Source organism: Fukomys damarensis, unplaced genomic scaffold (genome assembly GCF_012274545.1).
Source record: "Fukomys damarensis isolate Sample0158 unplaced genomic scaffold, DMR_v1.0_HiC HiC_scaffold_39, whole genome shotgun sequence".
Classification (NCBI taxonomy): domain Eukaryota; kingdom Metazoa; phylum Chordata; class Mammalia; order Rodentia; family Bathyergidae; genus Fukomys; species Fukomys damarensis.
In genome coordinates, this window is record NW_022900951.1 from 13,194,719 (window position 1) to 13,209,758 (window position 15,040).

At 40.2% G+C, this 15,040-nt stretch overlaps 1 protein-coding gene across 7 annotated transcripts in view; it reads left to right on the forward strand.

The window, feature by feature from the left end:
* Positions 1-15,040, forward strand: part of Reps2 (RALBP1 associated Eps domain containing 2) — a 222,388-nt gene that overhangs the window by 72,014 nt on the left and 135,334 nt on the right. For 4 of the 7 annotated variants that reach the window (XM_033760202.1, XM_033760198.1, XM_033760200.1 and 1 more), the window contains 2 exons: positions 9,603-9,751; positions 12,254-12,380. In XM_033760202.1, coding sequence (XP_033616093.1) covers positions 9,623-9,751; positions 12,254-12,380 — 256 coding nt within the window. In that variant the 5' untranslated portion in view covers positions 9,603-9,622. The remainder of the gene's footprint in view (positions 1-9,602; positions 9,752-12,253; positions 12,381-15,040) is intronic. The other 3 variants (XM_033760203.1, XM_033760204.1, XM_033760201.1) reach the window with 1 other exon arrangement.

Below are 15,040 nucleotides of genomic sequence, written 5' to 3' on the forward strand. Positions count from 1 at the left end.
CCTGCAGGGTATCTCCACTCAGTTTTATTACAGGTTTCCCCTGTGCTTTCTTTAAAGATGTTCAAAGTTGGGAGCTCAGAAAAATACCCTTCATGACCACCTATGCCTCTGCTGAGTGGGTCGAAGGATTGGCCCAATCAGGAGGTTTGATAATGGGGGGGGCAGAAGCAGGTCGTGGGGGTGTTTCAAGGGCGCCTGTGCGGCTACTTTCCTTACTGGATCTGGTGGCGCGCATTCGGGGAGGTCGCAGACTCACCGGGTGATTCCGAGCAGGCGGCTGGAGAGACTCCTCCGGGGTCCTTGCTTCCTTCTGGAATTTGATTCTTTGAAACACGTTTATTTTTAATCTTTTTCCATTTTTTTCTTTCATTATTTCTCTTTGTAAGGGAGAGAGAGAGAGAGTGTGTGTGCGTGTTACTGACAATTGAGCCTGGGCCTTGTGCATGCTAGGCAAGTGCTCTACCATTAAGCCACATCTCCTGTCCTGAAGTAGTTTTTTTGTTTATTTTTTGGGGGGGTATTTATTGTGCCATCATTATTTCTTAAAATTTATTTTTATTGAATATAATTTACAAATAAAATTATATATGTAAGGCATATAACATTATGTTTGGAGATACATTACATTGTGAAATGATTACAATAATTAAACTAATTAACATATTTTTCATCCCAAGTATTACTAGCAGTTCTTACTTTCCTCCACTTAGGAACATTTTATAATTGCACATGTCAAAAAATATTCTTAAACAAAAAGAATAATGTGCTGGTCATGGTGGCACATGCCTATAATCCTAGCAGCATTCTGGGAAACTGAGGCACAAGGACCGAAAGTTCAAGCCCAGCCTGAATAATTAAGTGATTTAGTGAGACCCTAACTCAAAGTAAAAAATCAAAGGGCTGGAGATGTAGCATAGTTTGAAGGCTCTGGGTTCAGTCCTCAGTATCCTCAACCCCCAACAAAGCAAACCAAGAAGAAAAATGTGCTTTGCATCTTTCTCCCAGAGACAGAATAAAACAGTTAAATAAATAACATTCTAGACCATTTCTTGATTTCTCTATACATTTACGCATCTTGAAAATAAAAAAATTGGCAGTGCTATATATACTGTTTTGTAGTGTTCTCCTTCACTTAACAGGGAGTGTGGTTAACATCTTTTTCACCTTAATAAATGAAGTCGGTTTCTTGTTGGAGCATCATTTCATTGGGTGGCTTGGCTATTGCTGCTACAAGACGTAGCAGTCACTGCCATCTGCATTCACTACCTTTGATGGTTGGAAGGTGCACATTGAACTTGGATTTATCATAGACCTTGACAGATTTTATTTCATTGTAAATGGTCATTAATCTTTATTATAGCATTTTTCAACATTATCTTCTGGGAAAGTTAGAGCTGCTTTGTTGAATACAAGAAAAAACTTCTGAGGCTTTTGTTGCATATTGTAAATTGGATTTAAATCTTACCTGTTATGTGCTCAGATCTACAATTTAGTTTCCCAGAGGCTGGGAGAAGGATCTTCAAAGTTATCATGCTTTCTTGTTTGTAGCTTATAAACAGACATGCTGCCTTTTACCTGTGGGAGTTTAAATATACCCAGAGTTAATTCTGAATTATCTTTCTTCATTTAAAGATTTATTAAATAAAAGCTATTTTCAGAATCTGGATATAGTGGCACACACCTGTAATCCCAGCACTTGGGAGGCCGAGACAGGAAGATCACTGCAAGTTCAAGGCCAGCCTGGGCTACACAGTGAGTTCAAGGCCAGCCTGCACTACACAGAGAGACCCTATCTCAGAAGAAAAAAGATAACTCATTTTTTTCAGTCAGCATTTTTTTTTTTTTGGTACCAGGGATTGAAGTTGGGCGCTGGCGAGGCAGGTGGTAGAACCACTTAGCCAAATCCCCAGCCCCTCATCAGCATATTTTGAGTAAGATAAGGGCAAGATTGGGCCAAACTTTGAGCTGCCACTTGTAATTTTCCAATTTGCTGCTTGCAGTCCATTAGCTTAATGTTTGATTACGTAAACCTTGAAGGCCAAAGAGTTTGTGTGAGAACTTAATCTGAAAGGCCGTGGGAGCCTTGTCACACCCAGGGAGTCGCGGTCACAGAGTAGTGGATGGGCACCCTTATTTTAGTACTAACCCTTACCTATGTGGATATGTACACTAACCTCTGCCCCTGTTCCTGTTCTGGTAATGCCACCACTATCTCCAGATGTTCATGCTGGAAACCCAGAAATCATCCTGGATCCTTTGTTTTCCTTCACTCCCCAGGCCAATCTATCTAAAGTCCTGTTATTGGGTAGTTTGCTTCTAAAAAGTGGCTTGCCAACTAAACATTACTGGGTTCAGGGTTGCTCACTTCTTCTGGAGTTGGATTCTAGGTTCTTCTTGTCTCAAACAAAAAATGGAGTGAAATGAGCAAAAAGCAGTGACAAAGTTTATTCAAGAAAGCAAAAATGAAGAATGGGAGAGAAACTGGCTCTGCAGAGCGAGTTTGGGCTGAGTAAACAGAAAAAGAGGGTAAGAGCAAAGGTAAAAGTACACGCTGTGCCTGGGAAACACAGTGCGGGCTATCATGGAAAGCTACGATAGCAAAGCCTTCAAGGCAGCAATGTGCCCTTTTATACTGTCCAGATCTCGAGGAAATCTGTGAGAACTTCTACATCTGGGTCCTCAGAGGCGGTGCTTAGACCCCACACGTCAGGCTGAGGACATCCTATTGAAAACCTGCTAGAGTTTTCCAGAGAAGTCTGTGTGCAGGGCTTTGGGAACTGTTCTGTGCATGTGACTGGGATCTTGTAGTTAACAGGTCATGCCTACTTCTCCAGCCAGCTCTTGCCACTCTCACTGCCTGTTGCTTCCATCTCTTTGTCCCTACTCTGCTAGATCACTTTCCACTGTATCTACCTGCATAGCACAATAGTTTTGCCTCCTCCTTTTTCTCCTCCTCTTTCTCCTCCTCTTTCCACTTTGGAAAGAACAATGTTTATATACTTTTTCTTTCTTTTTTTTTGTCTCACTGTTTGGTTCAAGATGACTTTGAACTCACCAGGCTGGCCTCAAACTTGAGGTGATCCTCCTGTCTCAGCCTCCTGTGTTCTGGGATGCCACCACACCTAGCAAGAAAGAACAATATTGAAAAAATAGGCATCATTATCATTTCATCCTCTCTCTTAAAATCCTCCAGTAGTTTGCTCATTGTGCATGGTAGAAAATTCAAAAATCCCTGCAGTGATCTGTAAAATCTTGCATTATCTAGTCTCTGTCACTCGACATGGTGGGATATGCCTGTAATCCCAGCCCTTGGGAGGTGGAGGCAGGAGGATTGATGAGAGTTCAAGGGCACCTATAACTACATAGTGAGACCTTGTCTCAAAAACACAAAACAAAACTAAACGAAAATCTAGTCTTTGTCAGTGTTCCATCCTTATCTCAGACCTCACCCTTTTGCTTACACTTTGTCTCTTATCTTAGCCTATAGCCTTCTAGATGTTTCTGGGCAATCTCTTTCTTGATTAGAACATAAACTCATGTCATTTTTGCGGTCTTATGTTCCAGGATCTGTTCTTCCTTTCTGCTTCACAAGGCTGTCTTCTCATTCTTCATGGTTCAGAGATTTTCTCCTTACTGGACAAAATACCTGACACCCAGAAGTTAGAGGAGGAAAGGTTTATTTTAGCTCACACAATTTGGAGAAGTTTTGGCTCATAGTTGGCTGGCTCTAAGGCAGGGTGGCGCGGTAGAGGGGTATTGCAAAGGAGAAACAGTCCATGGTATGGCAGCAGGAAGTAGTGAGAAGGGTTAAGGGAGGAGGAAGGATCTAGCCCATCTATCTATCCTTCCTGTCTATCTATGTACCCACCCTTCCAGGTCACACTCATAGTGACCTTCCTTTTCCCAGCAGGCTTCACCTCCCAATATCACACCCAGCTGTAAAGCCATCAGTGCACTAATCCAGGGTCACACCCATGATCTAGTCACCTCCCAACAGCCCCTCCTCTGAGCACATGTGGCTTTGTGGGACATTTTAGATACAAACCATAACAGAGACTGTCCCCACTGTCCTACCTAAAGTAGGTCCTGTTGGATGAATTCATCTATGGTGGAACCAGCATATAGTAAGCTGGTTCTAGAAAGTATAGAATCAGAAATTTTTATAGTTATGGAAATAAAGGATATGGAATAGAGTAACTGGCACAGCAAAATAGAACTTTAAAAGTTAGATTTTTTTTTCTTTTAGAGACGAGTGGGGCTGGGGATTTAGCTCAGCAGTTCGGTGGCCTGCCTTGCAAGTGCAAGGACCCGAGTTCGATCCCTGGTGCCCCCAAAAAAAGAGAGAGGAGTGGCTTTTCTAAACTTCTTCAGGCCTAGGTCATGCAAGATTACGGTCATCTTTCCTCAGCCAGAAGAATGGACAGGATATGACAGCAGTTCGGGCCTGCCTTGCAAGTGCAAGGACCCGAGTTCGATCCCTGGTGCCCCCAAAAAAAGAGAGAGGAGTGGCTTTTCTAAACTTCTTCAGGCCTAGGTCATGCAAGATTACGGTCATCTTTCCTCAGCCAGAAGAATGGACAGGATATGCAGATTCTGGCACCACGAGGTCAAGCTCAATTTTATTCCCTTAGGCAAGGGAGAGGGAGTTCTGGGTCCAGGATGGGATGGAACAAGGCCCTACCTGCCTGTTGTTTCACTGTATTTCCCTCCCCCACAGTTCCTTGCTAGAAAAGACCCCAAAACACCTGTACACAGTGAGGTGGTGATTTGAGGCAAATGGGCCCCTCCAGCTCCTCAGAGATAGCTTTGAATAAATCCTTTTTCCTTTTTATCAAAAGAAACGGCCTCCTTTGATTTGGTCAGCAGTGAGCAAATGAACCTGAGTATAGGAAACCAAGTGGCCAGTAACAATGAGATTGCTAAATTATGCATAACTGATTAATACCTTGCAGGATAATAAAAGCACAACCTGGTTATTATACTCTTTTCTAAGATAAAATTTATTTGTGTTGGTATCAATAAGAGTTACCTGTGTGCTAATGGTTTTCTGCAAGTTAGTATCTAGCCTTTTAGAAAATTGCCTAGTTGAGAGTAAATAGTCACAACAGACATATATATTCTTAGGAAATGAAGTAATCCTTGGGTGGTGGGCCTGTTGGAAGATTCTTCTACAGGACAGTGCTCTCTTAGCATCTGTTTCCTTATAGAGTTTATAACTATTCCATTACAGGTTTAACTAATTTTTTGGTTGGTCTTCCTTACTAGCCTCTAAACTTGCCTAAGGAGAAGGAAAGGGGATCTGCTAGCTCCTACATTGTAGGGTGTTGTAGGTATTCAGTGCATATTTCTTGAACCAATGTCTGAAGAGCTGGATGTTGATGCATTGTGAGGGTGTCTCAATCGCCTGTCACTAGTCAAGACACAACATTTGGCATTCACATTCCCTGAACTCCCAGAGGGGCTTTTGCAGAAGCCTTTCTGGTCTGTCTGCCATTTTCCTAGGTAGGCTCTGCTTCCCCAACTTGTCTGCCCTTAAGAATCATGTGGAGACCTTTAAATACAAAATAAAAATATGAGGGCCTGGGCCCTCCTCCAGAAAAATCTCATTTAGTTAGTCTGGGGTTCAGCCTGAGCATCAGGATTTTTTTTTTTGGTACCAGGGATTGAACTCAGGACCTTGCATTTGCGAGGCAGTTGGTGGCCCACTGAGCGAAATCCCCAGCCCAACATCAGGATTTTTAAGAGATCTTCAGCTGATTCTTTAATGGAGCCAAGGTTGAGAAAGAATTCTCATAAAAGACATGTCATGTGTTTTCAAGAATTTTGCTTAGAGCCAGGCGTGGTGGTGCATGCCTGTAATCCCAGCACTCTGGAGGCTGAGGCAGGAGGATGGCTGTGAGCTCAAGACCAGCCAGGGCTACATAATGACTTCCAGGTCAGTCTCAACTACATAGTGAGACCCTGTCTCAAAAAGCCAAAAAAAAAAAAAAAAAAGAATTTTGCTTAAACAAGAGTATGTATTTGGTTGCACTGGACCCAGGCTGCATCAGTTACGGGGACACTTACTCTCACAGTTATGCAAGTGTCAATTCTTCACGTATGTGGCCCTTAGAGTGAATGCCTCCTTAAATGTTGGCAATAAGCAGCTTGTAGCCTCACCCTAGTTGGAACTGGGGTTAAACAAATGGGAGAAATAGCTTACTTGGAGGGTGGAAGGAAATTGGGTAAAAATTGAGGATCAGACAGAATTCCTGATGAGGGAAGCATGTGGCAAACCCTTGCTCTGGGAGCTGCTGTTGCCTTTCCTTCTGGGGACTGGATTTAAGCATATGTGAGGACTGAAGGAAGGTTAGGCAGGATCTAGAGTAGGATTCCTAACCCTTTGTGTACCGTGGACCCTTTGGATGAAGCTTATGAGCACCTTCTTGGAATATTTTTTCCTTTTTGGGGAGGGTTCTAGGAATCAAATCCAGGGCCTTGGGCATGCTTAACACGCACTCTTACCGCTGAGCTACACCCTAGCCCAGAATAATGTTTTAAATGCATACAAAGCCATAGGATTATAAAGGAAACCAGTTATCTTGAAATAACTGCCAAGATATTTAAAAGAAATTGCACAATAGCAATATACATGCTTCTTTATTAGTACATTAAATAAAAGATCTGGCAGTGATCGAAACTATCATACTTTCAAGATATCTCCAAGTGCGGTGTGATATGAAAATATCTCATTAAGTGAGTTACAAAGCCACAGATACTGCTATTGATACCATAAGCCAGTGGTGGTGAAGAGTTATTTAGAACATTGATGTATTAAATTAATTTTGTTCCTATCGTTAGGCATCTTTTAATGAAATTGATAATGGATTATAGTTTGGGGTGAAATTCTTGGCACATAAAATGCTGGCAACTTTAAATTGGTCCCCTTCATTTTTGTGGGGTAAGATAGAGGAGATTTCTGTTCTGTGAAATTCCAAAAAGTCTAAACCACCATTGTAGTTATGTCTATCACGAAGAAGATGCCAAGGCAAATCATTTGGCTCCCTTGACTCCTCACTTATCTGTAAAACAGTCATTTTCAACCCAAGTGATTTTGTACCTTCAGAAAACTGGCAGTGTGTGGAGACATTTTTGATTGTCATGGCTGTGGAGAGAGGGGCGTGGGAATCTAGTGGTTAGAGGCAAGAAATGCTGCTGAATGTCCTACACTGTATGGGACAGGACCTCCTCTCCTAACAGTCATCTAGTTCAAAATGTGAATAGTGCTGAGACTGAGAAAGTCTTCTGTAAAGTAAGGATCAATACTTTTAGGGCTAATCCTGCTGCCTCACTTCCTGTGCTTAATTTTTTAGATCCTGTGAGAGAGTTAGAAGGATTTTACAGTGGTGAAGACTGCTGTGTCAGTAGTTTCTGTGGCTTTTTGGAGGTTGGCCTGGGTTACTTAATAAGATCCTGTCTCAAAATAAAACAAAAAAAGGGCCGGGATTTAGCTCACCTGCTTTGCAAGTATAAGGTCCTGAGTTCGATCTCTGGCACCACACACAAAAAACAAAACAACAAAAAAACCCCTGAAAAAGAGTAAACAATGATAACAGCAACAACAGCAGCAGCAACAGCAAAACCACATGACTGAAGAAAGGTACAAGAGAAATTCGAGCTATAAAAAAATTTGCCTTTCGCTCTTTGGTGGCTATCTGGGGAAGAGTATTTATTTCCTAGACAAATAGTTCTAGAGAAATGTCAGCCAGAGCAGAAGAATGTTTGAAGCGAAACTGTCCTAAAGGGTATCTGGGAGCCCTATACATGGTCCTGATCTAACTATTGATATTTCTCACACTACAGGTTATGCTCCATTGTTCCCACAAGTGAGCTTTAGAATGCCAGCAAAATACTGATCAGGGAGCTTTTAAATAAATACCATCCCTTGCTTTTCTCCTCAAGACATACTTGGAAGCAGCGTCACCCTCTTGTGGGAAGATCAGGATAAAAAGTATTTTATGTGATCTTGTTCCATCTTTTTAGATCCCTTTTGCAGACTGAGTGGAAACAAATACCTTTTCTGAGAACAGAACCATAGGATTGGCTTATATTTGATTTACTAAGACTGCGAATTTTTTCTCTCTTGCCTTTTTGCTTTTGAAATCCATTTCTGCTTTGAGTGCTGGAGAAGTGCCTAAAGTTTGGAAAAATTAAACATTAAAAATGGCAGCCGTTCTGTCTTACTGGAGAGTCTTAGTTTAATTTTCCAGATTGGTTCCTCTATTTATGTCTCTTGGGCCCGTGGCTGATTGATCACACAGGGATTTGTCGTATTGCCTGCTTCTTTGAATCAAATGTGGACATAGCAACTAAAAATAAACATGGTGTGGATATTAGAGAAGCAGGGACCTCCTTTGCCCGGGGAGCTGGGGTACTTGCTGTTGCTAAGATGTTTTGTGGCTTTAGCACAACATCAATCATCGGAAGTGCAGCTGTGTTTTTGTACTGGAGAGCTGATAGAAGTGCAGAGGCGCACTGGTGAGCGTTATCCTGAACAATGAATACAGATGCAAATCATTATGCATAATCCATAATATTATCCCCTTTTTTGTTGGTCTTTGTGCTATGTGATTGTGTGTGATTTGCTTTGCTGAGAACTCGAAGCATGCCAAAGCATCATTTCCATTTTCAAAAGAGTTTTGTCAGAATTTGAAAGACAAGTAAATATACCAGACTTGCATTTCAGCTCTTTGTCGCATTGTGAGCGGGTAATGATTTTGACATTCCAATCTGGCCGAATGTTAGATGGATTGTTCTGACTTGGTACCATTTTCCTTATTATGTTATCAAAAGACAACTGTAGATTGAGTGTGAAAATTCCTTGAAGAATTACATTGAATGGAAAACTGTTCTACCCAGTACATTTTCTCTAGGAATGAGGGATCTTAATGTAGGGACCCAGTTAAGAACCAGCCTTCCTCGGTTCAAACCATGGCTCACCTTCAGATGACCTGTGTGATCTTGGGGACATTATTATTATTATTATTATTGGTACTGGGGATTGAACTAAGGTCCTTGCACTTGCGAGGCAGGTGGCAGAACCACTGAGCTAAATCCTCAGCCCTTGGGGACATTATTTAGCTCCTTCATGTCAGCATCCACATCTGAAAGGGGAGTTGACGATAATACTTTTATATTACAGAGTTGTTGTGAGGATTAAGTGCATGATCCCTTACTATTGTGCCTCGCATAATTAAACATTCTGTAAGTTTTACCTGGTAAAGTTGTCATTTATAATTGTATTTATACATCATCACATCTTTCTTATTGGCACTGGACTAAAGGATAAAGTGGGAGATCAGTCCCAAACTTGGACTTGTTTTGCAGTGATTTAGCAGCAGCATTGAAAAATGTTAAGCCAGAACACATCGGTTAAACCACAGTGTTTTTCTATCATAACATTGTTATAGGAGTCCATATTGTGCCTAATTCAAAACTTAATCCATATTTAGTACTTTGGAATTTTTCTCAAAAAATGATTCATCTTTTGGCCATTGAGTTCCCTTTTTTTTACAGTTTTTAAATAAAGCCTCATTTGAGCTTCTCTGATTCTGGTCCTAAAGAATTGCCTCTGCCTCGCTTTATGATGTCAAAGAACGATGGTGAGATGCGATTTGGGAATCCACCTGAACTGCATGGGAGTAAGGTTCAGATTCCATATTTAACCACAGAAAAAAATTCCTTCAAAAGAATGGACGACGAGGAAAAACAGGTAAACAGTCCGATTAGGCATGTTCATTTGACTCTGACTGAGAAACCTCATGTAACAGGGCCTCTTTTCTGTCATTGAGCTTCCAGCAAACCTCACCATCTGGAACACAATTACAGACTTGGAAGTGAGCCAGTAAAGTTCCCTTGTAGCAAAAAAAAAAAAAAAAAAAAAAAATCAGTGCATAGGAATTACCACAAGCCACCCATGGGCTCTTTAGAGCCTACTTAAAGAGAATTGTGTCTAGGATAAGGCTATTGATTTAATACATGTATTTGATTTCTCTAGGTCAGTGGTTTTCTAAGTAGGTTCTTTGAAGTGTAACTTCTAGGAGTTACAAAGGTCTGTCTGGTTAAATATGTGTGGAGAATGAGCTTCATGTCTCATTCTTGGAGAAAAGACTATATCCTCAGTCTTGGAAATTCATTGTGTGCATTGGTACAGTCCAGGTCCTGAAAAATCTAGCAGTAAAGAGATGTGGAGATAAAGGTTTACTAAAGTCCTAATCCTTTCTTGAGGAGCATGTTAAAGTGCTACCTTGGGAAAGGCTGCTATAGCTCAATTAACTGGTTTGGGGTCAGAATAGGGAGGATGGGCTTTTAAAATTAGGCCATTAACTGCAATAGTCAGAAGGGATATTACACTTTTGTCTCTACCAGTAACCAAAGAAGGGACCTATCAAGAGGAAATAAATACTGTTCACATTGGTAGACCCTGAGGACATCAGTATACAGCTCATACTTCTGATAAAGGAGACTGAATCATACACAGAAGTCAAATTATGTTTGATATAGTATTCTATAAGATAAAGGAATTTGTTATATTTTAGGAAGATTTGAACTGAAATATTTTTAAATGCAATGAATATTAATGGTTTATATTGGAAAATTAACTTATACAGCTTACCTGGATGATATTGAATATTTGAGACATTGCTGCAGAAGGTTTCCATTTAAGGGATGTTTATTTAGCACATCTTGTTAAACAGTTGCATGTACTGTCATTTTCATTATTTGGACACATTTTAAACCAGTTCTTCAGGAATATATCAAAAGGTTTGGAGGAGGTTGGGCATGGTGGTGCATACCTATAATCTCAGCACTCTGTGGGCAATTTAGACACTTAGTAAGACCCTGTCTCAAAGAGTAAAACGGGGTTTGGAGTTGTAGCTCAGGGTGAAGGCCCTGAATTCAGTCCCCAGTCCTGAAAAAGTAAAAAGAAGGGGGAATATAGGAATTTCTAGTCGGTATTCTTTGGCACGTTCCTCCATCAGCATTTGTGGAGGAATGAAGAGCCCCTGTCCCGCAGTGGTTGATGCCCTCAGAAAATTTTCAGTTCCAGTCTCTAGCTGTGTGAATAAGGATCTATCTTTTCACTCGAGGCTGGGTTTTTACGTGGCTACCCATTCTACGGTGTGGGCACATACTTCAGAGCAAATATGTTGCCCTTTTTCTTGAAGAAGAGTATTCGATCAGTGTCTCAGGTTGCATATTTCTCTTCAGACTAAAGAAGCCAATATAGTCTCTGTGTTATAAAAAACCACTGTTTCTTTATTACTTGGGTGCCCAAGAGTTGCCAGTCTACTGCTAATGTTAAAAAGGGAGGGGGAAATCCAGGAGCAGATCAGGTTGCCTACCTTGCCTAAGGTCCTATATCAGGGTCATATTTGAATTGGGAATCAAGCTGTGGCTTGTGAAGGCTTCATCCTAGTACTTAGGAGCAGGCTAGTGGAGCTGTTTACTCATAAGGCGTTGTTTTGCAGTATAAAACAAAACAGACCAAAATAAAAAGCTGACATTTTAATTTGCCATAGTAAGCTCCTGGAGTACTTAGTATTACATATTTAAAATAAAAAATTATTACTCACATTTGCTATTATACTTGGTTAGTATATATCCAGGAAATAGGAGTCTTTATTTTTTAATTTTTTTCATTAAGTTTATTGGTACATTTTAGGTACATAGTATGATGCCCTTCATCATTGGGAATTTGTGCCTTTACATGATATATCTCGGTTCTTATTTTTTTCCCCATTCCCCTGCCCTCCCTCAACCCTTCCACCCTTCCCTATTTACAAAGACTGTTTCCAGTTTTTCCTTTTCTCATGTTTTTTTCCTTTCCCTTCTTTCCTTTCGAAGGAGTCTTTATTACAAAGTGAAAATTGAATCTATCCACAGAGATCACAGTTGGGGGGTATGAAGATAATTTCATGTGATCAATGTCTTTCACTTTCTGAAGGAAATATTATTGGAATAACTGAAAACATTTCAGGCTGGTTTTAGTAATTTAGGTAACTCAGCACTGTCAAACCTTTATTCTCTGGGAGACTTTTGAATCCTCAGATGCTGCCTTTTAACCACGCTGCATTTTTGAGGAAACATTTTTCCCCATTTGTTAAATCAGCAGGGTCACTAGCTGTAGAGTTGCATTATGCTTCCTAACTGCAGTTCAGAATGACAGGATTCTCGAGTGGTCTCCTCTGAACTCTGCTCTGATTCTTTGAAGCAGGAAACACAGTCGCCCACGATGTCACCCCTCGCCTCCCCTCCTTCTTCCCCGCCTCATTACCAGAGGGTGCCCTTGAGCCATGGCTACAGCAAACTGCGGAGCAGCACAGAACAGATGCATCCAGGTAAGAGGTGACCTGGGGGCCAGCTGTCCCAGGCCGCGTCTTACAGACTCCTTAATCTACCAGGCAGCAATGCCACCAGCTGCTTAATTTCCTGATTTAATTACTTTTGTCTTTGGAAACATGGTTCAATTTAATTTTGTATTCTCAAGCAAGTTTATTTTTTAAATTCAATCTATCTCAGTAATGCTTTGTCTCCTATCCTAGCAACTAGATAGATAATCTTTAGACTTGTGAATAACTGTTTAGATGATTTAATTTTTCATATATAGATCTCATTAAACAGAGACATAGCATGTTAAGGGTTTGCATTTTCTGGGATTATTGTTCCTTTCTGCAAACATATGAAATGTATTTACACAATAACTGCTTTTATGAAATTCCTTTAAAACATAAGTATGCAAAAGCAAAAGAGTTGATCCAGTCTTTAAATATTGGCTACATAAATGAAAATATTGAGCTCTTGTGTTTTGCAATAAGGATAAAGGAAATGCTAGGGGAAGCATTCTACTGAGAAGCATGTAACACACACAGTGTGGGGTTGCTTGCTTGCTCACATTTACACTGTGCTGGCTGTGTTAGTGGTAAAAATATGTTAGTTGGTTCCAAGGATGACTTGCAGAGTTGGCTGCCCAGACTGCAATGTTTAAAGCTACGTAGATTTACTGCAGCATCTTGTCCTTCTGGGTTCGGCTCCTAGTTTAAGATATGACCAATTTAGAGCATTCTAGAATTAGATGTCCTATGCCCCCCCCTTTATTTTGTGGGCCATGGCTGAAAATGACCCAGTTTCTGCAGGCTTTTGCTGCATTGAAAAAAGTAGTGACTTCTAGAGGGTCACAGAAATAAAAATGTGTGCCAGGCTGCACTGAGGAAAGGCTGTAATCTTGCCAGAGAGAAGTGGACATAGCATGGAGGAAAGGTCTTTGTATTGGAACCAGGAGGTGTGGGTTTCTTGCATGACTTCAGGCAGGCATTTAACTCTCTGAACAATGGGTTCTTCTCTTATAAAGTAGTCAGTGTCCTATAGGAATGTTGTGAAGATTCAGTGAGAACAACTATAAAATCTCTTTGGAAACTGAAGCCTGTACAAATACAAGTTGATGTTGCTAATGGATAGTAACAACAACAACAAAAAAATCACTCTTGAAATTTGAATATTCCATTGGTATCAGCGTTTGAAACTAAACAGGGTTGAGAATTCTTCATTTTCTTCTTCCACTTTCCATTATTCAATTTCCTGATTGTTATAAGTGAGTCTCTTTGCTTTTGTATTATTTGGGCTTGAAAGTTGATTTTTAATTCACTGGTGAATCTGGTTTTTTTTCTACTGAGCGTATCACCAAGTTCTATTTGACTTGTCTGTACTCTGTTTCCTGCATCATGCCCTCATTCCATGCAAGTTGGGCTCCCATTCCCCCAGTGCCAAGGAGGCAGTCTGCCTCTCCCCATCTTTCTGGATTGTCAGCAGCCTATGCCAAGGTTTTCCATGCTGTCATTCCTTTATATATATATATATTTTAAAAATTGTGATAAAATTTATCACACTTTATTTATGATAAAATGTACATATTTAAAATTTCAATTTGAATTTTAATAAATGGATATGCTCATGTAGCCACCAGTTTAAATGAAAAAATAGAACATTTCCATTATGTCAGAGATGTACCTCTTCACTCACTTCCTAGACCCAGTACAACCACTGTTTAGATTTTTTTTTAGTGTTGATTAGTTTCTCCTCTTCTAGAGGTTCGTACAAATGAAAGTTCATACAGCATGATTGTACTCATATATGCCTACTGTCTTTCCCTCAGCATAACGGTTCAAATTTATCCATATTGTTATATTGGGAATTTCTTCCATTTTATTATTCAGGCAAGTGTATTGTATGAGTGTACCACAGTTTGCTGGTATATAGGAAGCTATCAAATAATTCTAGTTTGATACTGAACTTCAGAGTGATGGCATTTTAAGGAGTTTAAAAAATACTTTTTTCTCCTTGGAGAAAGATTGTACTTCTAGTTTTTTGTTTAACTGCCTGTGAGGGGACTGAAGAATTATTTGGCTTTCATTGAGTTGCATGTTGTGGGTTTTGCTGGGGAGAAAAGAGAGTTGTGGTAATAATAACTACCTTTTTACCTCCTGAGTTGAGCTCCAATTGAGAAATGAGCCAGAAGTTGGACTAGCGATGGCCTGAATATCAGCTTTGTTGTTCATACAGCTGACTGGAGCATATGTCTTTTTTTTTCTTTCTTTTTATTGAGGTTATTGGTACAATCTAGGTATACAATACAATTACATTCATCCTTGGGATTCTGTACCTTTACATAATAGGTCTTGATTCTCATTTTTCCCCTTGTCCCTGCTCTCCCTCTACCCCCTCCTCCCCTCCCCATTTACAAACACTTCATTTCCATTTTTTCAGTTTCTCATATTTTTTTCCTCTCCCTTATTACCTTTCCCCCACCCTTCCCACTTTCCTTACACCTTTAGCCCTTTACTTCCTATTTCACATTATTGATTGTCTCATTAGGATCCTGTGTACTATTATAGTTTTTCACATCAAAGAAACTATTCAGTATTTCAGTTAAAGAAATCTCTGTATGAACATTAAAAATAGGGAATCCTAAAATAAAACTAAAAAGGAAAGTAAAAGAGAAAAG